The 25,270-nt window shown below is 40.8% G+C and overlaps 1 protein-coding gene across 3 annotated transcripts in view; it reads right to left on the reverse strand.

Moving 5' to 3' along the window:
• Window positions 1-25,270, reverse strand: part of LOC116256166 (kinesin-like protein KIN-14I) — a 54,441-nt gene that overhangs the window by 23,810 nt on the left and 5,361 nt on the right. For 2 of the 3 annotated variants that reach the window (XM_031632421.2, XM_031632422.2), the window contains exons 3-10: window positions 24,432-24,504; window positions 23,150-23,281; window positions 22,827-23,065; window positions 15,387-15,714; window positions 10,380-10,479; window positions 10,087-10,271; window positions 9,866-9,981; window positions 9,665-9,767 (exon numbers count right to left, since the gene is read on the reverse strand). In XM_031632421.2, coding sequence (XP_031488281.1) covers window positions 9,665-9,767; window positions 9,866-9,981; window positions 10,087-10,271; window positions 10,380-10,479; window positions 15,387-15,714; window positions 22,827-23,065; window positions 23,150-23,281; window positions 24,432-24,504 — 1,276 coding nt within the window. The remainder of the gene's footprint in view (window positions 1-9,664; window positions 9,768-9,865; window positions 9,982-10,086; window positions 10,272-10,379; window positions 10,480-15,386; window positions 15,715-22,826; window positions 23,066-23,149; window positions 23,282-24,431; window positions 24,505-25,270) is intronic. The other variant, XM_031632423.2, reaches the window with a different exon arrangement.

The following is a 25,270-nucleotide window of genomic DNA, read 5'->3' on the forward strand; positions in this document are numbered from 1 at the left end:
CGCCAGGGCATGCCTGCAAGCGTTTGCACATGTACTTGGTGGAAGAAAAAGAAACCCCTAACGACACCATTGAGATAGAAGAAGAGCAAGATGGTCAGTTGGATGAAGCAGGGCAGGGCTCACCGGAGATTCGATTGCACGTGCTAGCTGGCGACGATGCACCCCAGCTAATGCGTGTGGAAGGCCGCCTGAGAGGGAGGAGGGTGAGCGTGCTGGTGGATACAGGACCCACCCACAATGTGGTGGTAGGTGATGGGAGCACCTTGAAGTGCAGAGGGAACTGCAGTCGCAAAATATTGGAAATTCAGGGCCATTGTTTTCCCATGGCCATGGCAGGGGCCGACTTGGTAATTGGTATACAATGGTAAGAGACAGAGGCAAGGTAGTATGGGACTTCGTGAAGATGAGAATGCATTTCAGGGACAGGGACCAAGGACAGTCCACGCTAGAAGCAGCATCACGGAAATGAATTGCAGAAGAATCAGCACTGAAACTCATGAAAAAACATCAGCTTCGTTCTTACTGCTAGCTACGAGTAATCAAACCCTGGGTAAGCCCAATAATTGTTGCAGCAGACAGAAGTCGATGGAGTTAAACATGAATAGATAATGCAAGAGTTCCAAGAGGTGTTCTAGGCTCCAAGAGGGCTGCCTCCAAGCAGGGACAGCAATCATCGCATAATTTTGCAACCTGGTACTGCTGCTATCAAACAAAGGCCTTATAGGTATAAATTTGTCACAAAAAACGGGTTTTATTCCGAAAAAAACACGTATAAAACGTGAAAAACAAGTCAGCTGTATAAAATGTGAAAAAAACGTGTTTTAAAAAAAACGCTTATAATACCCGTATAATACCTGTATTATACGTATTATACCCGTTTTTTCCTTTTTTTTTTGTTTTTTATTAATTTTTATTTTTTTGACAATTTTCAAGATTTATTAAATGTTTTAAATTTTTAAAAAATTCGCCAAGATATTCTCGAGATATACGACTTTGCCATATTATACCCGAGAAATTCCTTGCCGTATAATACCCATACACGTTTTTTGTGACAATAATCAAGTGCAACGGCATGCCTTAGAGAGTATGGTGGAGATGTTGCGTAGTGGTATTATCTAGCCCCGTCACAGTCTGTCCACCTCTCCCACCTTGTTGGTGAAGAAAAACAACATAGTTGGTGCTTTTGTGTCGATTACCGCACGCTCAATGCGGTAACTGTCAAGGATCGCTACCCAATTCCAGTTAAAGACGATCACTTGCACGAACTGCAAGGACAGATCTATTTTTCCAAGTTAGACCTGCGCTCAAGGTACCACCAGATTCGGGTGGTGGCTGATGATGTGTCCAAGACTGCATTCCTCACCTATGACGAGCATTATGAATTTGTGGTCATGCCCTTTGGACTGACCAACGCACCTGCGACGTTCTAATCTGTGATGAACATTTTTCGCCCTTACCTGTGCAGGTTTATAGTTTTTTTTTAATATCTTGATATACAACAAGGAGGAAGAAGAACACTTGCAACACCTACACACACTTCTCTCTGCGTTGTAGCAGAACCAACTGAAGGCTAACATATCCAAGCGTACCTTTGGCACCACGCAGGTCTCTTGCCCGGGACATGTGATCAGCTGAGGGCAGGTGAGGATGAAAGAAAATAAAGTAGCTGCTGTGTGTGTGATTGGGTACTGTTAGAAATCAAGCAAAGGCAAAAAATGAAATCACTCAGAATTTTAACGTGGTTCGGAGTATTATTCTCCTACATCCACGATGATGCTCTCTCACCCCATTATCGTTCGGTGAGGTTCCACTAGTATATATAGGCAATTTACATCAAATCATTCTTGGAAAGATATCTTTCCTTTGGTTTACGGATTGATTGAATCATGCGCTGGGATTGCATAATCAAGGGATTGTTGGTTTCTTCTTTCCATAATTTTCTTTCCCTTTTTATCAGCATGATTTTGTCTTCCAGATTGTACGCTCGTTTGCTCTCTCATGCTAAGATCCCCCCTCAAACTTAATGGTCTTGAACGAACGTTGCGTTTGAACCGTCCTCGAACAAAGGTATCTGTGGGGAGGGCTTTGGTGAGAGGATCCGCCAATTGATGAGAAGCGAGAATGTGTCTGACAGAGAGTTGTTTGCGGGCAACAAGATCTCGAACGAAGTGTAAATCCAGTTCAATATGTTTACTCTTTTGATGAAGTACCGGATTCGCCGTCATATAGGTGGATATTAATGTTGTCAAACCAAAGTGTTGGTGGTTCAGAAGGACAGATGCCCATGTCTTGTAACAAGTATTTAAACCAAAGGACTGCTGCAGCAGTATTGGCGACGGTCTGGTACTCAACTTCAGTAGCGGAACGGGCGACAGTAGGTTGTTTCTTCGAACTCCAAGAGATCAAATTGCGACCAAGGAAGATAGCATAAGCTCCCGTGGATTTACACTTCGTTCGAGATCTTGTTGCCCGCAAACAACTCTCTGTCAGACACGTTCCGACTTCTCATCAATTGGCGGATCCTCTCACCAAAGCCCTCCCCACAGATACCTTTGTTCGAGGACGGTTCAAACTCAACGTTCGTTCAGGACCATTGAGTTTGAGGGGGGATTTTAGCATGAGAGAGGAAACGGGCATACAATCTGGAGGACAAAATCATGCTGATGAAAAGGGAAAGAAAATTATAGAAAGAAGAAAACAATCCCTTGATTATGCAATCCCAGCGCATGAATCAATCAATCTGTAAACCAAAGGAAAGATATCTTTCCAAGAATGATTTGATGTAAATTGCCTACATATACTAGTGGAACCTCACCCAACGATAATGAGATGAGAGAGCATCATCGTGGATGTAGAACAATACTTCGAACCACGTTAAAATTCTGAGTGATTTCATTTTTTGCCTTTGCTTGATTTCTAACAGTACCCAATCACACACACAACAGCTACTTTATTTTCTTTCATCCTCACCTGCCCTCAGCTGATCACATGTCCCGGGTAAGAGACCTGCGTAGGTGTGTGCATGAATTGACACATTTCATTGACTGCGAAAGAAAGATGTGGCCTAGTGATGGTGAGATATTGAAGGGCCCCAACAGTTTGGCAATATAGAGTGGCGTCTGAAAATGGTGTTCCAACTTTTGTCGGAGAGGAATTGGCCGGTAGTGGTGTAGAGATAGGCTTGGCACCAGTCATATTTGTTCTAGTCAAAATGTCAATAATATACTTTTGTTGTGAGAGAAGCAAACCTTCTGACGTTGGAATGGCCTGAATACCCAAGAAGTAATGTAAGGATCCAAGATCTTTGAGAGAGAACGCAACACTGAGACAATGAACCAACTGAGTAACTTGATCTGTAGAATTCCCGATAATTAGAATATCATCGACATAAACCATGACAAAAATCCTAACCTGACCTCTAGTCAAGGTGAACAAGGAGTCGTCAGCATGAGGCATTTTAAACCCCATATGTAGGAGTGACTGACTGAGATGGTGATACCAAGCTCTTGGGGCTTGCTTGAGGCCATAGAGTGTTTTATGAAGTTTGCACACATAACCTAGGTGGCGTTGATCTTCAAATCCCGGGGGCTGAGCCATATAAACATCTTCAGTAAGATCCCCATGAAGAAACGCATTATTGATGTCGAGTTGTTTTATAGGTCATCGAAGAGAAGTAGTGAGAGATAAAACCGTGCGTACAGTAGCTGGCTTTACAACAGGACTGAATGTTTCAAAGTAGTCAATGCCTTCAATTTGATCATAGTCTTTGGCGACTAGCCAAGCTTTGTAGTGTTCCAAAGTTCCATCAGTTTTACGTTTAATCTTGAAGATCCATTTGCACCCGATAATGGAAAAGGTCCGGTCAAATCGAACCAAAGTCCACGTGCCATTTTGTGAAGAGCTTGCATCTCTTTTGCCATAGCCTCTTGCCAATGTAGAGTCTTGAGGGCTTGAACATAAGTTCTTGGTTCCTGGTCGGAGTAAGATTGGGTGACGAGCAATGGGAAGTGGGTAGGCTGCTGAAAATGAGGATTTTGGTCTTCTCGTGCCATCTTGTGAGCGGATCATACTATGGATTCTAAGTGGGGTCACAGCTGGAGGTGGAGGAATGGCTGATTCGTCTAGTGTGAGAGGTGGAGCTGGAGTGAGAGGTGAGTCACGGGTAGGAGGGGTTTGAGATGGTGGTGGTGGGTGATTTGAGAGGGAGTTGGTTGTGGTAGGTAGCATAGGTAAACAAATTGGTAGCGGTATGGTGGTACTATGGGGATCATGGAGTGGTTTTGGTTGTTCATGAAAAGGAAAGTCTGACTCATTGAACACAACGTTTCAACTGACAATGATTTTGGAATTTTGAAGGTTGTAACAAAGATAACCCTTGTGAACATTTGAGTATCCAAGAGAGGCGTGTTTGGAAGACTTAGGTTGAAGCTTGTGCTGACAATAAGGCTGTAAGTTTGGGTATGCGGCACAGCCAAACACTCGCAAGAATTTATAGTTTGGAGGTTTTTGGAATAAAATTTCAAACGGGGACTTGCCTTTGAGACCTGTTGTAGGAACGCGGTTCAATACATATGTTGTTGTGCTGACAGCATCAGCCGCCTCCATGTTTAAGAAGGGAGAGGTCTGTTTCAACAATTGTGTGATGCTTCCTTTCAGCTGTGCCATTCTGTTCATGTGTATAAGGGCAAGGAATTTTTCTTTCGATACCATGATCTTGAAAGAACTTGTTAAGAGCTGCATACTCACCACCACCGTCAAATTGGAAAATTTTAATTTTTGAATCAAAGATATTTTCAACTTTCACCTTAAACACTTTAAAAGTCTTTTCAATGTCAGACTTATATGCCATAAAATAAATCCAGGTATACTTCGAGTATTCATCTGTAAAGGAGACATAGTATCAATATCTGTCTTTGCTAATCATGGGCGCAGGACCCCATAGATCCGAATGAACCACTTCAAGTGGTTTAGTAGCTTTGTGATCAGATAGAGTACATGGAAGAGCATGTGATTTTCCAGATTGACAAGCATCACAAAAGTTATTGTGTTTGACATCACTCTCAAAAGGAAGTTTAAATTGTCTCAAAATAAAATGAACATTATTCAAAGCAGTGTGTCCAAGTCTAGCATGCCATCTACTGATAGTAGTTCATTCTCCATAGAGTGCCACCTTCTCAGTTTGACACTTATTGCCTTCTGGTTGTGGGAGTTGGAGACGATAGAGGCTATTGTTACTCCTACATTGTAGGATCACCACCCCTGTACGTTGGTCCTTCACCACACAATGATTTGTAGAAAATTCAAACACAACTTGATTATCTTGCAACAAACAGCGCCAGGGATAATAAGCACCGGTTGTTATACCCCGTTCTGCTGCTTCTACCACCAGACAATGCGCCCAATAGTCACACGAATTTGATTCAAATCTCGCGTAATCAATGACAAAAATCAACTTCAAGCGAAGATAACATGCAGATAAAAGGGTAAACTACAAGAGTAATGCACCAAATTGCTCAAAAACCCCAAATTCGATGAAAAATTGAAGAGCCAGTCACTGTGGCAGTGGAATGCCCTGTAGCACCGCCGATTTCTGCTCAAATCCGACTGTGATTGGTTTCTTCTTCAAAACAGCACCACCACGTCTCAAAAATGGTAGGAGTGTACCTTGGGTTTGGACTAATCTACTGGACTGGTCGTCTTCGCCAGATGTCGTCCGGTTGACTAGATTTTCACGCTTTATTAGGGTCTTCCGGTGGATGAGAGCTCTGATACCATGTTATAAATGAAGCAAAGGCAAAAAATGAAATCACTCAGAATTTTAACGTGGTTCGGAGTATTGTTCTCCTACATCCACGATGATGCTCTCTCACCCCATTATCGTTGGGTGAGGTTCCACTAGTATATATAGGCAATTTACATCAAATCATTCATGAAAAGATATCTTTCCTTTGGTTTACAGATTGATTGATTCATGCGCTGGGATTGCATTTTCTTTGCTTGTTTGGAAGTTTCCCTTTTCTTATTGTTGTAATCAAGGGATTGTTGATTTCTTCTTTCCTTAATTTTTTTTTCTCTTTTCATCAGCATGATTTTGTACTCCAAATTGTACGCCCGTTTGCTCTGTCATGCTAAGAGGTACAGCCCAAAACCGTGAGAGAGCTGCGGGCATTTTTAGGACTTGCGGGTTATTACCACAAGTTTGTGTCTGGATATGGGATTATAGCTTCTCCATTAACAGCACACTAAAAAGGGGCAATTCAGATGGGAAAGCCTTTGCCAAATTGAAAGACGCTGTGACGACAGCTCCTATGTTACAGATGCCAAATTTCTAGCTACCATTTGTGGTAAAATCTGACGCTTCAAACGTGGGAGTAGGGGCTGTATTAAGTCAAGAAAAACATCTGATTTTCAGTAAGGCCATGGAAACCGCCTCCAGTGCAAAATCGACTTATGAAAGGGAACTCATGGCCATTGTTATGGAAATTATGAAATGGAGGCACTACTTATTGGGATGAAAATTCATAGTGCTGACAAACCACAATAGTTTAAGATTCTGCTTCCAACAATGAACCCTCTCACCTGTTCTCCAGCGGTGGATCTTCAAATTGATGGGCTTTGACTTAAAATGCAGTTTCGTAAGGGAAAGGGCAATGGTGCTGCCGATAGCCTGTCACGAGCAGCAGAACAGCAAGCGGAAACTACCCTGCTAGCCTTGTCAAGGGTTCAATTGGACCTATGGGAACAAATCAAGGCGTCTCACCAGCATGCTTCCTTAACTCACCGCATCAAAGATCGATTACAGTCATCCCCTCACCAGACGTATGGGTATGAATGGAAGCATCCCTACCTATATCGCAACTGAAGGATATTTATCCCTCCTGAAACTCACCTGCCAACGATATTCCTGAATCATTTCCATACTGCTAATGCAACGGAACATGAAGGGGCTGAAGGAAAGTATCGCAGGCTGTGTCCCACCTCCTTTTGGCCAGGCATAAAGAGAGCCATCAGAGAATATGTTAGGACTGCTCATTTTGTGCCCCGAGTCCACCCATACACAGCCAAATCTGTGGCTAAGTCCTTACAAGACTACATTTTACGGTTGCATGGAATGCCACACTCCATCACTAGTGACTGTGACCCCACTCTTCTTAAGTGTATTTTGGAAGGAATATTTTCAACTACAGGGCACCAAGTTGCAAATGAGCACTGCATACCACCCCCAAACAAATGGGCAAAACAAAGGTGGTAAATAGATGCTTGGAGACTTACACTGTTTTGCAGGTCAGCGACCAGGGTTGTGGGCAGACTATTTGTCATGGGCAGAGCTAGCCTACAACACACATTGGCATTCTTCTATAGGTATGTCTCCATTTGAAGATGTGTATGGGAGGCCACCCCAGATGTTCACAGGTACTAGCCTGGTTCAGCAAGAGAGGAAGAAGTAGACCTGCACCTGAGGTGTCGTGATGTTGTGCTTAAGGATCTCAAGGAGCATTTATCAGCTCCTCGGAACCGTATGGTGATACAATACAACTGAAGGCATAAAGACCAGCAATACAATGCTGGAGAATAAGTCTACTTGCGCAGACCAACCCAAGCAGTAGGATTCCGCCTACCTAGGGGGTACAGCAAGCTCGCCCCACGCTTTGTCAGACCTTATCAAATTAAGCGCAGGATTGGGTCCTTGGCATGTGAACAGCAGCTTCCAGAGGGAAGAGCCATACACCCAGTCTTTCATGTATCCAAGCTTAAACCCGTCCTGCCTCTAGTGCTGAAGAGCAGGCCCACACAGCCCCAATTCTCGACGAACATCCTTCCATGCATCCCTATAGGCGACTGGGACTCAGGAATCAGGAGTAATAGGGGAGCAGAATAAGAATGGCTCATAGAATGGAACCATCACGACAATATCCTTAGTACTTGGGAACGGGCTGAAGACATCCAACAAAGGTTCCTAGATTTCACACCTTGAGGACAAGGTGTCGGAGAAGGAGGGACAAGTTGTTAGAGCTGGACCCAAAACCCTCGAACCGTCTTTCCCTTTTATCACATGTCATTGCATTTCCATGTTTCTATTTGGTCTTAAGTCGGGTGGCTGCCACCCTTTTTAGTCAATAGTGGGTCAGGTGAGTAGTAGCAACTAATCAGACCTGATACCCTATTTAGGGGATATATATTGAGTTTAATGGGATTGAAAACCCTAATACAAAATACAATGTCTTGTTGAAGTTGTGCTTCTCTTGGGTGTGTGAGTGGGATTAAGCAGGGGCTATCAGGGGGGCTGTGGGGGTGTGGGGGGTTGGGTGGTCTGACTTCAAGTGTGGATTTCCTATCCATGCACGAAGGTAGAGAAGGGAGGAGAGAGAGAAGGCTGAGAGAGTGCATCAAAACAAGGGCTTTTAAAATCTAAGATTTTTAAACCTCATATCTCATATCTGAGGTTCTAAAATCTGCCCAGATTTAAGGCCTGATGCAATCAAACACAACCTTATGGACTCGGATATTAAAGTTGGTTTAAGTAGCCTCAAGGGGCATAGCATAACTAGTTAGCTAGAGGCGCATGAAGAGGTGTCTCTGATTTAATTCTCATAGGTGCTATGCCCCTACCTCTTAATTGGTGGAATATGGTACCTAGGGTGTCGTGTTGTCATCACTGATGCTGATGCAGCCCAGGACACCAAAAGCAGGGAATGAGGGGGTATTTGGGCTCTTTTCCAAGCATTGGGTTGTAACCCTCTCACTCACCTAGAAATTTGGTTTAAGTATCTCTTTTATCCTCATGTGCAACAAAGAAGATATGTTAGGTTAACCCATTGTCACATATATCGTGTATTAGTAATGTGTATCAGTAATATACAGTGAGGAATTTTTCGGGAAAAATACGGCAAAGTTGTATATCTCGAAAATATCTCGATAAAATCTCGGCAATTTTTTAAAAAATTAAAACATTTAATAAATCCTGAAAATTATAAAAAATAAAAATTAATAAAAATATGAAAATATGCGTACAAAACGCATTTTTTCACATTTTTTATTTGATAGTGTTTTTTTTTTAAAAGACACGTTTAATTGTCGTTTTATATGGCTGACTTATTTTTTACATATTATACGCATTTTTTTTTAAAAAAAAAACGTGTTTTCTATGACAATAGGTTAACCTGACGTATTAGGAAAAACAAGAAGATATGCAGCAAATGATGCCAACAGAACTCAAGAATATAGCAAGATAGATTTTGTCTTTGGAAAAAAAAATGGTATTGTAGGCTGTAGCATAAGGTAAGGACAACTACCAAACAAGGTCCTAGGAACGTACTTCACTTCTAGATCCACAAAGGACTACCACTACCGGCCCCTATTAGTACAAATTGGTGCAATCAAATTTTGAATTTAACATGTCTAAATGAGGAAACTTCTAGAAAGTGGGGTTTTTTTGAGTAGATCTATTCAACACCAACTTTACTAGCCTCATTTATTGTGTAACATAAATTGGCAGAAAACCAGTTTCTCAAATTGGTATGCCTAAAAGAGGAAGATTCTTCTCATTACTGTTTGATGGAGTATGTGTTGCTTCCTACCTCATTCCACTGATAAATTGGCGCCAGCATTTTGTGTTTAATGATTCAGAAGAGGTAGATTCTGCAGAGGAAAACTCTACACTTACCATCAAATTGTAACGTGAAAGAATGTCCACTTCCCATTCTCTTCTTGCTCGAGTGATTGCAATTTGTCTTGGTAAGAATCTTTCAATAAGAGATGTCCAGTCCCTAAAAAAGAATTTGTTTTCTTTAAGAAAAAGAAACTGTGCTTTTTTGAGTAATATAATCAAAATCAATAACAACAATCATTGAAAGAAGATACTGACGTGCATGTTTCTGGTGAAACAACAAATCCATTCTCCACGAAAATTTGTAAAGCAGAGAGCTGTGCAGCATCTTCCCGCCCAACTGGATAGTTCCCCAACATATAATCATGTTGCAACTACCAAAAAAAGCACCAATCATTATGTGCAACAGTGAACAGCCAATATACAAAAGAATCCCTCAAAACTTCTGAAGGTATATAACAAGATAATTATTAATTTACCTGCACATATGATAACTGTACAAACATGGGATCTGCTATTGCATCATCTGATTCACGAAACAGCCGCTTCTTGAAAGACAATTTGCAATGCAAAATCTCCCCTTTACTGCGATCCTTCACTGACTTGAATTCAGCAAGCAAATCCCCAATATATTTGTTGTCATCTAATGCAATGTATTCCTCTGCTACAAACAATGCAAAAGAAGTACGCAGAAACAAGTTAAAAAGAATGTATTGTGGACAGAGCGTGTCACAAGAACAACGATTCAGATATAAGCAGACAGAATAATTACCATTTCCAGGATCTGCTGACTTAGAACCAGTCACAGTTTTACGACATTCAAACAGGCTAAAAGTTGAGTAGGCTGACAGCTTTATAATCCCAGCAAGTTCCTTAAAGCCCAAAGTTTCAAGAACACAAGAGTGAATGAGGAGAAGACGAAGAAGGCGAAATCTAGAGAGCTATGAGAAAAAGATGCTGATAGAAGAATTAAACAATAAGCCACATCATGCTGCTTAAAAGTTAAGCAATAAGCAGCATCCAACATCCCAAACATGGCAAACTAAGAGGTGAAAAATCAAAGTACAGCAGTTGATATCTAACTGCAACTAGTTGACTCCATATGAATAACATATTAACATCATACATAATGTCAAATCTAGGGCACAAGCCAGATCTATTAGCTATTAGCCATGGACAATCAATAACTGTTCACCAGTGCCAGTGACCCCTTCTACAGCTTTCCTAGTTGTTGGTATCCTGAGACAAGGGGGGGGGGGGGGGGGGGAGGAGGGAGCGAGAGAGAGAGAGAGAGAGGTGTATATGAGTCTATGACTAATTCGATTGGATGGTGCGCATCACTTATGGATGGTCGGTGTTGACCATAGTCACAAATAACATTTCGGAGTTTCAAATGGCGAGGTTTTTCTCTGGTATAATACGGAAAGCTTAAAAAAATGGCAAAAACACAATAAATTTTTAAAAATTTAAAAAAATAAAAAAAGGAAAAATAAAATAAGTGAGAAACTAATAACACAAACATCAAAAAAATAAGTAGATTTGCAACAAATAGAAAATAAAAAATGAAAAAAAAAGCTGTTTGGCATTAAAACATGAAAAAAATGAAAAAAGCATGAAAAACGCATTCTTTTCATTGTTAACGTTGTTTTTTAACGCATTTTTTTAGTTTTAAATGACAATTTCATGTATCGCTTTTTTTGCGTTTTTTTTTTTTTTTGGGGGGGGGGGGGGGGGGGGGCGGGGGGGTGGGCGGACCATGTTTTTTTTGTGACACTAATGCTGAATCCCATAGATGGGGTATAACATAGGAGAGAAAATTTAGGAAGGATTTCCCTAAAACCTTCATTCACATTTGAATCATACACAAGGAAAATTGACCCATTTAGCAATAGAAACTTGGCTGATACCCAGTACGACTAACTAACACTAAGTTGTATTGATTAGAATCACACTAGCCCAAAATGAAGCGATCCCTACTTGAGTCGCTGTTCCGTCGACTTAATTCGTAACTAAGACATCTAAGATTCAGTTGAATATGGTTAGGCATTGAATCATGACCCGTAAGTTGTCAACCCAAGTTCAGCCAGGTGATTCAAGTCAAGTCACTGAGCTTGTTAACTACAGCTGGAGTTACATGTGACACTTATGTCAACTACATACACAAGCAATAAATTAATTGTATTCTTATGTTTGAACAAAAACAGTGGAAGATCAAGGAGAGTGATATAAGCTATGTTTTTGAATTTTCAAAACAAAGCTCTCAAAGCAAGAGCATGAGTCTGCTTTAAACCGTAGATAGCTCGTCTTAGCTTGCATACATACATCTAGGAGACCTCAACATATATGGGAGGTCGCTTCATATGTATTTCCTCCTTCAGATATCCTTCTACATATGCAATTTTCTACATCAAATTGCCTTAATGGTCATTGACTATCAGCATCTAATGATATTATGTTTCAAATTATTTGTGGCTTATAACTGGTTTAAAGTATTATCATAGTCCTGACCATGTTCTTGCATAAATTTATGATAAGCTTTGCATCTTTTAGGCTACTAATTGGCCTGTATTTTCCTTTGTACACCCAATTGGAGGCCATAAATTTTTATTCATAGGACTTCATACATATCCTCATGTTTGACATTTGTATGATGTTTCTACCTCTTTCATTCATAGCCTTAATCCATCTGCTTGACTTCACAATTTGATGAAACGCTATAACTTTTGATTAGTGGAAAAAAGATTTTCGAGAAAGACATGGAAATTGTAAAAAGAAACCCAAGAACCTCATACTTCAGGAATTATATCCAAGTACCATCTGAACAAGTATCAAGAATAATAACATAAGACTGATTCTCAAAAAGTGGAACTTTAGGAGCAACATAAACAAAAGTGCGCCTAGGCACTGGGTGGCAGCCCACATGGCTAGGTGGGGTGCAAATTATTTTTATTTGTTTTTACTTATAATATATTATTTGAGTAGGATGAATTTCAAACTTCCAATTTTTCCCTTTCTCTTATTTTTCTTCTTCCTTTGTTCTCTTTCTCCCCATATTCTTGGCCAAATAGAGCTAATTCCAAGTAGGCCCTGCCTAGGTTTCACACAGGCCTTTCATGGGTGTGCTGCTTAACCCACCCTAGTACTTTTAAGTTTTTATCTACATAGACAACCCCCAAACATCAGAAAAGTAACTTCAAAAAGTCTTAAAAGATCTCTATTTAAAGAACCAAAAGTAGGAACATGACTCTTAGCCGTCAAGTAAAACACATTATATTGGATGCAACATTAGATTCAAGAGTCATAATCATAACAAAATTCACCTGACACAAATCTCTCAAAAAACAGACAACAAAATTTTGGCTTATAACACAAGTTTAGAAGAAAGACTTGTCATTTTCATTATTAAAATTACAGAAACACTAAGCTAGGAATAGAAGAATTTGACAAGGGAAAACATTGCACTTGTAATATGACAAATACGAGGATGAGATAAATATGTTGTCATATACCGTTTTTACCAAAATAAGGGACTAATTTCTCAAGAGGTTACCAACATTTTTGTAACATGAATTGCTTTCTTGCTGTGCATACCCATTCTGCTTCAAGTTCAGCCATAACAGTGCAGTGCAGCCAATAGCAATCCCCTCACTTTGCCACTAGTTTTGTTGTTTCTAAATCTTTTTTATTTAATATTGATTTTCTGTTTGGAGATTTTCCTTTATTTTGAGGATCCAGTTTATCCAACCAACAATTAGCTCTGATAGAACCCCTTTTTTGACCCAAACATCATGTGGGAACAACCTTTTGTTTTTTATCTCCTACAATTAGGTTGGCTAGCATATTATGAGGAGGAAGCAACACCCAATCTCCTGGTCCATTCCTCCTCCAACGCCATCCACCTTGGAAAAGCCTTTCTAAATGTCCATCACGCCTCATCCTCCACTTCACCCCACAATTCTAGCTCATCTACAACATGTTCTGCTTTATTCAAATACTTCATAGATATAGAACCAATTTAGATACAAAATTCTCACCTTCGATATCTAGGAATAAGCCTAAACCAAATTGTTCTACAACTCCAGTACCATACAACCATTTTGAATTGCCATGAATGCCTCCTGACAGAGGTAAGGTGACTTCAACAACTAAACTTTGTTTTATTCTCATCCAAGTAACAAGTTTCTAATAGTGAAGTTTGGCAGGACCAGCTCTCTATCATCATTTTCCTCATGCATGATGAATTTTAGCGGCCTTGGAGGTGTTCAATCCAAATGCCCAGAGAAATTTTAACTCCTAAGAACAGGAGCAGTTGACCTTTCCAAGTCAAAAAATTGGAACCACTGAACTTCTCATAAGCAAGTTGACTTAAGAAATTGGAGGAAGCCAGACTGACGAAGGAAGAAACTACAACAATGAAGCTATAAGAAAGTAATAAGAGAAGATGTTGTAATGCACAAAACGAAAAGAACTTTTAATCATGCATAGCTCCAAAGTGACTCTGAAAGCTGGAACAACAAAAAAGTAACATGCCTGCTAAAAGAGGGTCTACTTTTATTCCTTTTTTCTTGATAGCAGACCTCAGTTTAAGCCCATGCTCTATCTTAAATAAAGTGCAGCCTATTGAGAAGTATCCATCCACAATGTGACGGTGCAGCACGACCAGCCATTTTCTTATTCAATTCCAAGCTTCCACTTTGTTCGACTCTTCAATAACTATGCATATCCCATGTGTGAACCTAGTGTTACATGTGGGGATTGGCTAGCTTTGATTATTCACTTGTTTTCCAAGTAATATCTAACCTGGCCAACGGAATATCTACCAAATCATTTGGCTAAATTAGACAAAGTCAGTCTGCAATAGAAGGTGTTCAAATTAGAAACTGTCTAATGAGAAAGACAAAACAACTAGACGAAGATACAGCCAAAAAAGAAAACTGAGTAAAGATAGGTATATAAATTAAAATGCTGACAAATGTTACGAACAGAACAGAAGAAAAGTCATGCATCAAGACATTGATAATTGGAAACCATGAACAAGAAAAGAATAATAATATCAAGATGAAGCTTCATATGCTAAACAGAAGCCAAAAAGCAATAACAAAAGGCAAGCAAAGACAAAAGGAAAAGAAAATTTACACTAACCAATTAGTTAGGTTTTCTTTAGGAACAGTCAGAAGTAGAGTTTTATCCATCTATCCTAAAGAACAAAGATGATGAGACAGCAGTATGAGAGAAACATTCAAGAAGAGAAGCTAGATTTTGATTGGGAATCAAGAATGGGGGAATTCACGAACAACAATCGAGGATAGAAATTTTTCCTGCCTGGAAAGAGAGTCTTTGGATATACCTTTTAGAGACAATCACAAGTCCTGAACCAAAACACTGCTTTGACACCCTGTTAGATATAGGTCTTATAAACCAGATGTATTAACGAGTAGAGGAAGAAAAGGAAGAAAAAAGACTGGCAGAACCGAGAAGATTTGCAGTGTGGATAATGACATCTTTCTCCATTACTCAGTAACTGTTTAATGCAAGAGGAGGACAAGAATACCTTTGCAGTGAATACAGTAAGACAGAAGTACCCAACTATAAAACCAGACATTATCACATATAAAGAATCTGAATTTGGATGTCGAGACTCATGACATCTCAATAAACAGTTCAATTCAAACATTGAAGTAACAAATAACCAGATACAGTAACAAGACAAATAAACTATATTATACAAGCAAAAAGCAAAAAGCAAAAAGCACACGTCCAGATAAAAATGATGAGGTACCTCAACAGCATCAGCTACGGTTGTTGTCATGTCATAAGTAATTTCCTCAAATGTCTCATCCAGAAAAAATACAATCGTTGTCAATTTTTTACCAGTCAAAAGTGCATCAATCTCTTCACGAGCAGGAATTGTATACCTAGGACCTGCTTTCACAGAACGTTTTAAAGCATTCAATGTGTTCAATGCTAGATTCTGAACTTTATCGTCTATGTTTCCGCCATAAGCTACATTATGAACATATTCTGATAGATATCCACCAATATCCTTGCTAGGAGGCATTGCAGAAGTGCATAGATACATTAATTCCCAAGCCCTTGTCAAGCAATGTCTGCAGAAAATAAAACAACAAAGAAAATATTTGTATGTGTACTACACTCACAAGCTAGTGATCCATCAGAAAAATAAACAGCATGAGCCAATGAATCCAAATAACTAATCGACGCAATTCTGGTAGAGGTAGATGCCAAGTCGCCAATGCTCTTCAAGGAATTCCAGGGGAAGGTATTCTTTTCAAAGCTTCTTTTCAAAATTATTTTTCTTCTTCAAAAATCTCAACAATCCAGAAATTAAAAATTAAAACTAATGACAATATACTATGAAATTCTAAGTTCCTAGTATTTTTCTCATGAAAGCATGGACATGCAACCCTAAAATCTTATATAAAAACAAAAATGCAAAAAATTTTAAGAAAAATATTGTGATATGTCAAGCAATATTATTACAATATTTATTTTAGTAATATTCCAAAAATAGAACAAGATTTCTTGATATTCCTATTTAGAGTTATTTGTGATTTTTCCTGATAAAATCACAATATTTTCAAAATAATGTCCTTATCAATGACTGCTTAGGAACTGAACACAAGAACGATAGAAGTATTAAGTTCTCCTTCTATGTTCCTCGTCATGAAATGTTGGTTGTTGCTAATCAATTGTTAGGTGTCGGACCTTATCGGTTACGGTCCAGTTCAGTAGGGAGTCACAGGTAGGGATGTTCAATGAGGCGAGCTAATTCAAGCTCGACTCGAACTCGCTCAACAAACTTGACTCAAACTTGACTCGTTTAATAAATGAGTCAAGTTCAAGTTAAGAAATGAACTCGACAACATAAAGGAGTCGAGCTCGAGTTCAGTGGGCTCGGCTCGGTTAAACTTGATTAAACTAAAAAATATATATATAAAATATGTTTCACAAAGTTATCAGAAAAAGTAAGTTGCTCCAATGGGTATATGCTTGTGAGTTGTGACTAATATGTGGCAGGTTCCATGATCAAATCCACATGTTGCCTCTTTCTTTAAAAAAATAATTTTTAATAAAATGTTGGGCTCGGCTCAAGCCAATCTTCACCTCGAGCTTAATCGAGCCAAGTTCGAGTTTCTTTCAAGACACTCAAGCCGAGTTGGAACTAGCTCAGCTCGGCTCGTGAACATCTCTAGTCACAAGTCTGGTCCTTCGGGGTTGAGCATGCATGTTTGAGTCTATCACTTTAGGTAGGCGGATCGGGTGGACAATAGGAGATAATAAGCCACCCCAATTAGGTGAATTAGAGTATAAAGGTCCTTAGGGAGTTAACCCTAATTACGAATGAAATATCGAAGATTATTGGGAAGTCTAGGCTTTCACTAGAGCAGAGTGTGTGAGTTAATCTTCCCTTGTTAGTTGCAAGCTAACATTGGTAACAGAGCCATGGCCAACCCCAACAAGGTGACCTCGAAGGACGTCATAGCAGCTATGGAGGCGCATAGGAAGCGCATGTAGGAAACGAAGGCGTTGATGAATTAGCGGTTGTATGCAGTCGAAAACAAAAACTAGGAGGCAGAAACTCGGATGCAGGCATTTGTAGCGGATCCGCATGCCCTAGCAACAATGATAAGGGACATGCTTCAGCCGGGTCGTGGATTGGGGTTGCCCAACACCGAACAAACAGAGACAACAAACGGTGAGTCTGTCGACCTCAACCCCCTCCTTCTTTCCCTCCTCCTCCTCCTCCTCTGCCTCTGCCAAGTGATAAGCCCGATTCTGAGTTCGTGGGTAGAAACAGAGGACCAGGCGCATGGCCTTGGCAGCAGGCTAGAATAGACTTCCTACGGTTCTCAGGGGAGGACCCCCTAAGATGGATCTTCAAGGCAAAGCAACTCTTTGAATGCCATGGGATCACCTGCGAGCAGAGAGTAGGCTACGCTGTCATCCACTTCGACGGACCTGCTATTAGGTGGTACAGGTGGCTATTGATGCAGCACGGCAGACCTAGGTGGGATGGACTAGTCGACGCCATGAAATCACGTTTTGGACCTTCAGCATTTCTTGACTACAATGTCGAACTGTCCAAAATCAAGCAGAAGGGATCTATCATCGATTACCGAGTACGCTTTGAGGAGCTTAGTAACATGGTCAGAGAATGGCCAACTAAAGCACACGTAGGAGCGTTTGTACGCAGGCTAAAGGATGAAATTAGGATTGAGGTGCAGGCCTCCAAACCCAGTACACTTCCAAACTGCTTCAACCTAGAAAGATAGAAGAGAAACATAGGAGACTCAACGGAAACAACAAGCTGTCGGGCATTGACAGAGGCAGCAAGAACCTTGGATCACGCGCAGAAAATGCACCGTCGCATGCGTACGAAGCAAAACAAAATCCAACACCTCAACAGATGATTAGGCATCACACACCTTAGCAAATTAAAGACAAACAATGCAAAGGGATCTGCTTCCACTGTGACCAACCTTGATCACCAAGGCACACCTGCAGGAAGCTACACATGTACTTGGTGGACAAAGAAGACGGGCCACTCGATGAGGAAGAAGCTACTGCACCAGAGGAAGAGACGTTAGGGGAGTCATCAGCTAGCTTACCGCTGGACATTTCCCTCCACACTCTAGCAGGAGATGAAGGGCCCCAGTTAATGCTAGTTGAAGGATCCTTGAGAGAGCACAGAGTCAACATGCTAGTGGACACAGGCCCCACCCACAATTTCATTGAAGATAAGACAGCCAATGCCTTAGGCTGCACAATCAAGTAGCAGCCAACGTTCAACATGGTGGTTGGTGGCAAAAGCATTCTGAAATGCAAGGGCAAATGTTCACTTGAAACGCTAGAAATTCAGGGCCACAAATTTCCAGTCAAACTGTTCACCTTAGATATGGCGGGAGCTGATTTGGTACTGGGAATCCAATGGCTGAACAGCCCAAGAGAAGTGTTGTGGGATTTCTTGGACATGCAAATGCATTTCAATCAACATGGGGAGAGCAGACAGACCTTACAGCTACTGCTAAGGAGCTGAATGAGGAACAGCCTATTGCCAAACTGTAAAAAGGTTCTGCATCCTAAACGTTGCTAATGGCGTCTGATCAGGAACCGACACAGCAGAAGATCGACTGTGGCAAGGGGGAATCAACCCCAAGCGAATAAAGGAAATGCAGAAGGAATTCAGCAGCGTATTTGAAGCGCCGAGAGACCTACCACCAACAAGGTGAAATGATCACAGCATTGAATTATAGCCAGGAGCCAAGGCCATGAGACTGCACCCCTACAGGTACAGCCATTATAAGTGGGAGAACTTGGAGAAAATGGTACATGAGATGCTTACAGATGGCATTATTCAACCAAGTCACAGGCCTTTCACCTCCCTGGCATTGGTAGTCAAGAAAAAATACAGTAGTCAGAGATTTTGCGTAGATTACCGTGCTCTCAATGCTATCACGATAAAAAGCCGCTACCCATTCCTATCATTGAAGAACTTTTGGATGAATTACATGGGGTAGTCTATTTTTCGAAGCTGGATCTTCACGCACGCTATCACCAAATCAGAGTGAACCCCGTGGACATGTCCAAAACAGCATTTCAAACTCACGATGGGCTATACGAGTTCGAGGTCATGCCCTTCGGGCTGCCTAATGCCCCAGCCACCTTCCAGTCATTAATGAACGATGTTTTCAAACCATTTTTGTGCCAATTGGTGTTGGTATTTTTGCAACGATATCCTTGTATATAGTGCAGGAGAGGAGGAGAATTTGAGGCACTTAAGGCTAGCTTTATCCACACTGCAACAGCACCAATTGGATGCAAAAATGGCAAAGTGCATCTTTGGAACAGGGCAGCTTGCGTATTTGGGGCATGTGATCAGTAGGGAAAGTAGACATGGAAGGGCATAAGATGGAGGCCAACGAAGATGGAAACCCCCAAAATCCGCCAAGGACCTACGCTCCTTCTTGGGCCTTATACCGTAAATTCGTGCAAGGTTATGGCTGGATCGCCGCACCACTAGTTGAGCTGACGAAAAGGGACAAGTTCAAATGGGAAGCTCAGGAGGAAGACACATTTGAAAGGCTGAAACAGGCCATCACGACAGCACCAATCCTAAGGATGCCTGACTTCAATCTTCCATTTGTGGTGGAGGCTGACACATCAAACCAAGGAGTGGGAGCCCGTCCTCAGCCAAGAGCACCTTCCCATCGCCTTTTTCAGCAAACTATTGGGGCCCTCATTTAAAGCAAAGTCGACCTATGAACGAGAATTGATGGCCATCATACTTGCACTCCTGAAATGCAAACAATATCTAATGGGGCCCGATTCATGGTAGTAACCAACCACAACAGCCTCAAATACTGCTTGCAGCAGCAATCATTGTCCCCTAACTTGCAATGTTGGATTGTTCAGCTTATGGGATTTGACTTCGATATACAATTTCAAAAAGGGAAGGAGAACCTAGTGGCTAACGGGCTGTCATGCACAGGAGATTAGTTGGGTGAGTCTCTAATGACCTAATGACTTTTTCTCAAGTGCAGGTGGAGCTTTGGGACAAGACTAAGCAGGTGCATCATGCCACAGCCTCTGTACAGGACATAAGGAGGAGAATAAGCAACAGCTCTACCCAATGATACGGATGTGTGGCGAGAACAATACCTGTACTACCAAGGAAGAGTGTTTATACCTTCTGAATCGGAGCTCGTGGAGACAGTTCTGGAGCATTTCCATAACTCCAAGGCAGCAGGCCATGAGGGAGTGGAACGGACATATAGGAGGATCAATGCTCTTTCTATTGGCTTGGAATGAAGAGGTCGATCACAGACTATATTCGGAGGTGCCAAGTCTGGCAACAAAACAAGCAAGAAACCAGGAAACCAGTGGGTTTACTTCAGCCACTTCCGATCCTCAACAACATCTGGGAGGATATTTGCATGCATTTTGTAGAGGGGTTGCCGAAATCTAAGGGGAAGTCAGTCATTTTGGTGGTGGTTAGATCGCATATCGAAACATGCTCACTTCATAGCATTAGCCCACCCCTTCTCCGAGAAGACGGTTGCTAGAGCTTTCCATGACTACGTGGGAAAATTGCATGGCATACCTCGAACTATAGTCAGTGATTGAGATTCCTTATTTCTGAGTTCATTTTAGAAGGGAGACTTCCAACTTCAAGGCAACAAACTGCAGACACCCATAGCCTATCATCCGCAATCGGATGGGCAGAAGGAGATAGTGAACAAAAGCCGTGAAAGTTAAAACTTACCCCAGGTGCTTCACAGGGCTGCACCCAAACCTGTGGGCAGGCTACTTGAGCTTGGTTGAATATGCATATAACACGGGCTAGCACTCTTCAACAAGGGTCACACCCTTCGAAGCTGTCTATGGACGCCCCCCCCCCCCCCCCCACCTGACCTAAGGGGATATCAACCAGGAACAACAAGAGAGGAGGATGTAGATTATAGTTGAGGTGCAAGGACGCAGTCCTCCAAGATCTCAAACAACACCTAGCTGCCGCTCGAAACCGCATGGTGATCCAATATAACAAGAGACACTGAGACTTGCAACTGAAGGAAGGAGATTGGGTCTTCCTCCGGTGCCCTTCCCATAGCATAGGCTCAACACTGAAGAAAGACAATGGCAAGCTGGCACCACGGTTTGGTGGCCCATACCAAGTCAAAAAGAGGATAGGCCCTGTAGCCTATTAACTTGGGTTACCTGAAGGGAGCTTAATTCACCTAGTGTTTCACGTTTGAAAGTTGAAACCCTGTTTTAGTCCACCAAGAAGTGAGGAAGCCAGAGCAGCTCCCGCACTAACTGTACTAGCAGCCCTGTACCCCTATCGCAGGCTGGGAACTCGAAGAGTGAGACAAGGGAAACAGCTACAAACTGAATGGCTCATTAAGTGGAACACTTATGATGATCTACCAGCAACCCGGGAGTTAGTAGAGGACATACAATCTTGTTTTCCAGAATTTAGACCTTGACGACAATTGTTGGCCCATACCAAGTCAAAAGGAGGATAGGCCCTGTAGCCTATGAACTTGGGTTACCTGAAGGGAGCTTCATTCACCTAGTGTTTCACGTTTCAAAGTTGAAACCCTGTTTTAGTCCACCAAGAAGTGAGGAAGCCAGAGCAGCTCCCGCACTAACTGTACTAGCAGCCCTGTACCCCTATCGCAGGCTGGGAACTCGAAGAGTGAGACAAGGGAAACAGCTACAAACTGAATGGCTCATTAAGTGGAACACTTATGATGATCTACCAGCAACCTGGGAGTTAGTAGAGGACATACTATCTTGTTTTCCAGAATTTAGACCTTGACGACAAGGTGTTTTGTAAGGGGGGGAGTATTGTTAGGTGTCGGACCCTGTCGGTTATGGGTCCAGTTTAGTAGGGAGTCACAGGTCTGGTCCTTCGGGGCTGAGCATGCATGTTTGAGTCTGTCACGTTAGGTAGGTGGATCAGGTGGATAATAGGAGGTAATAACCCACCCAAATTAGGTGATTCAGAGTATATAAGGTCCTTAGGGAGTTGACCTTAATTACGAATGCAATACCGGTGATTATTGTGAAGGCTAGGCTTTCACTGGAGCGGAGTGCGTGAGTTCATCTTCCCCTGTTAGTTCCAGGCTAACATCAATCTAACAAAATTGATTTCAAACATTAAATCATTAGCCATTTTAGTAAATCATAAAACAGGGAACGCTTATTAACAGGACACAAGATCCCGCTACAAAGTTTTAGGCAATAAAATTCAAGTAAGCCATCTCTTATGAAAGTGGTAATACAATTGCACAAAAAAACCATTTCTTGATGAAATGAGACCAAATGTCATCACCAGAGCTATTGACCAATAAATATGCAGCACAAAATGGGGAAACTGTAAGCATATCCACATGCCACGCTAAAACATGTCTTTTTTGGCTTTCCCTTCACTATGGACTAGTAAATTTAGTAACAAGGAAACACTCCTTATCCGCTTCTTATTGCAAAACATTTTAAAGAAGTCAATACTGCTTTAGCAGAAGCAGAGAAGTGAACATGAAGTGGTGAGTGCCCATCAACAACTAGAAACTACAAATATGAACACTAGTAGTTACCTTACAAAAGAACAAATTTTGTGTAAAATTTAAAGCAAGTCACCTAACTGTTAAAGTCTGAGATCTTTAAAGAATTGCATGTATTCCAAAAGTGTACTCACTGATCTTGATTATTTCGTGTCTGCTTTAGTAGCTGTACAAAAAGCTCATCACGTAGCTCAGAACGTTTCAAACTCTGCTTGTAAAGTTTTCCAATGAGCTCATTTTTTTCATCCATGCTCAAAGGAGTCACTCTATCAGCTGCTTCAACTTCCATATACTTCAAAACTACTTGAAATAATTTTACTGCACGGCTCACTAAATCATTGTTGACCTTAAGCAAAGACGTAGGGATGGGATCCTGTGAAGAACTTGAGATGTGTTTAGGGCAAAAAAGAAAGAAACTAAAAATAATGAAGGCAATCTCGGAGTAAAAGAGGGATACCTTTTGAAAGGAAAGCATATCTTCTAACGTAAATTTTTCTCGACTCTGCAAGCCTGAAGACCTTTTTGAAAAGAATCCACGCTTTCCTGCTGACTGTATCTGTTTCTGCATGGATCTTAAGAAAACTTCTACCTAAAAAGGAGAATGTCGCACACTGTTTCAATAATTTGATTGCATAACATGTACACACACAAGACAAATACATACATATACATCTATACACATATATAAGCACATGCATATGTGCACACATAGATATGCATGGATACATATACCCAATTAACCATCTATAGGACGAAAATGTGAAACCTCTTAATTTCCAACAACCATTTAAAATATTCAAGCATCAACCATGGATAAGTAAAGGAAAATTATTTTTTGAACATCTGCCAGCACTAGGAACTAGTTTTCAGTTTCTTCATAGTGTTTCATTAAACAAGAATTTTGTAAAAAATTTGGAATAAAAAAAAATTATGAGCCAAACCTCTCCAACAAAAAACTTCTCTAATTTTAAATTTTTTGGAAAAAGGAGGATCACAGACCATATCAGCTGTTGCACTTGACACATAAATCTAGCACACCCTGAAATTCATCATCTATAATATTGTCTTTATAGTGAAGCCATAAGTAGTTTGTTCCATTTATGATGAAAATTTTAGGCTGATTCAATCTTGGAGTAGACTATGCTGTATTTTTGAACCGGAGACCAATTGGATCTTTTAAGGGGAATTGCTAATGATTTTGTGTATAAGTAAAACATGTCTTTGTGTACATATGCAGTTGATAGCTAACATCATAGTCATCTCCAACAGTCAAAAGTCAGAACTAAAGTTCAATATATGCAGATATAAGCCTTAAGGATGGTTGGTCATAACATTTCAAGTATGGGAGGAGCTATCCTTAAGGGTGGTAGGTCATAACATTTCAAGTATGGAAGTAGCTTTGGAATACTGCCATGTTTCTTGGTTTGTCTACATTTGAATATTGAATGGATATTTAGTCATGAAGCAAGTTGGACTCCACCAGATCAGACAGATCAGTTTTGGGTTCGGGTATAGTAATTCATACCCAAGTCATGCTCAATTCTCAAACTAGGAGTTTAATAAACAATAATGCATATGCTTTAAAGAAGGTAGATTATGACACTCCAACTGTGAAGCTAGTTTGAGAACCAAGACTGTGAGCAAGATTAATGACCTAATGGGAAGTAACAGGACCAACAAAAGCACAAACATGTAAACTGTTGCCTAAAGCAAGAGAGAACTTTTGAAAAAAGACAAACCTGAAACCTTTCCAGTAAAGGCACTGCACTGGCGAACTCAGCTGGTACAGACATTGATAAGGACCTTGGAGTACTGCAGCAATGGTGAAAAACCATGCAGTGTCATGTGCTATATTATACAAACACATATTTTTCCTAGGTAGCATGGCATAATCAAGAAAGTAAATATAAAATAAGACTGTACAAGAACTAATAGCTCATAACTAAAAATGCATGTGTGAAACTCTAGAAACAAGTGCAAAAAGTGAGACAAAACCATGCGACGAACCAACAGAAATAGGTTAACCATGTGAAAGCATAAAGAGTAAACTATTTTCCTAGGAAGCAATGGCATCTCGTATTTCTACAAAACACTAAAGCAGAAAGTAGACAAATTCAGATTCCAGATTTGCAAATTTTATATTTCAAGGATATCATGAAACACCTATACTCAGTCAATATCCCTAAGCATGAAGACATGTCAAGATACGGCTGCCTCAGTCATAAGTTTAAAACTGGAAAACCTTGCACACACAAGCATACATATGAACATGTCAACAAATTTCACCCATGAAATTTTGTTGGCATCCATTATTCACAAAAGGATACATGGCTGTTAGGTCACTGTTACGTGAGACCAAAACAGAAGGGACCAGGTCGAGAATATGAGAGAGAGAGAGAGAGAACTCTGATCGATTCTCATTAATCTGCCCTAATCTCGTGTTAAATGAGAATTAGAGTGAAACCAACAAATTACAAAATAAGTCCAAGACTAAAACAACTATTAATAAAAAGTTGTTCCTAAAACTATTAAATATTCAAAACACCACTTAACATAAATATTATTCAACACTCCCTCT

Source organism: Nymphaea colorata, chromosome 6, assembly GCF_008831285.2.
Source record: "Nymphaea colorata isolate Beijing-Zhang1983 chromosome 6, ASM883128v2, whole genome shotgun sequence".
Lineage (NCBI taxonomy): Eukaryota > Viridiplantae > Streptophyta > Magnoliopsida > Nymphaeales > Nymphaeaceae > Nymphaea > Nymphaea colorata.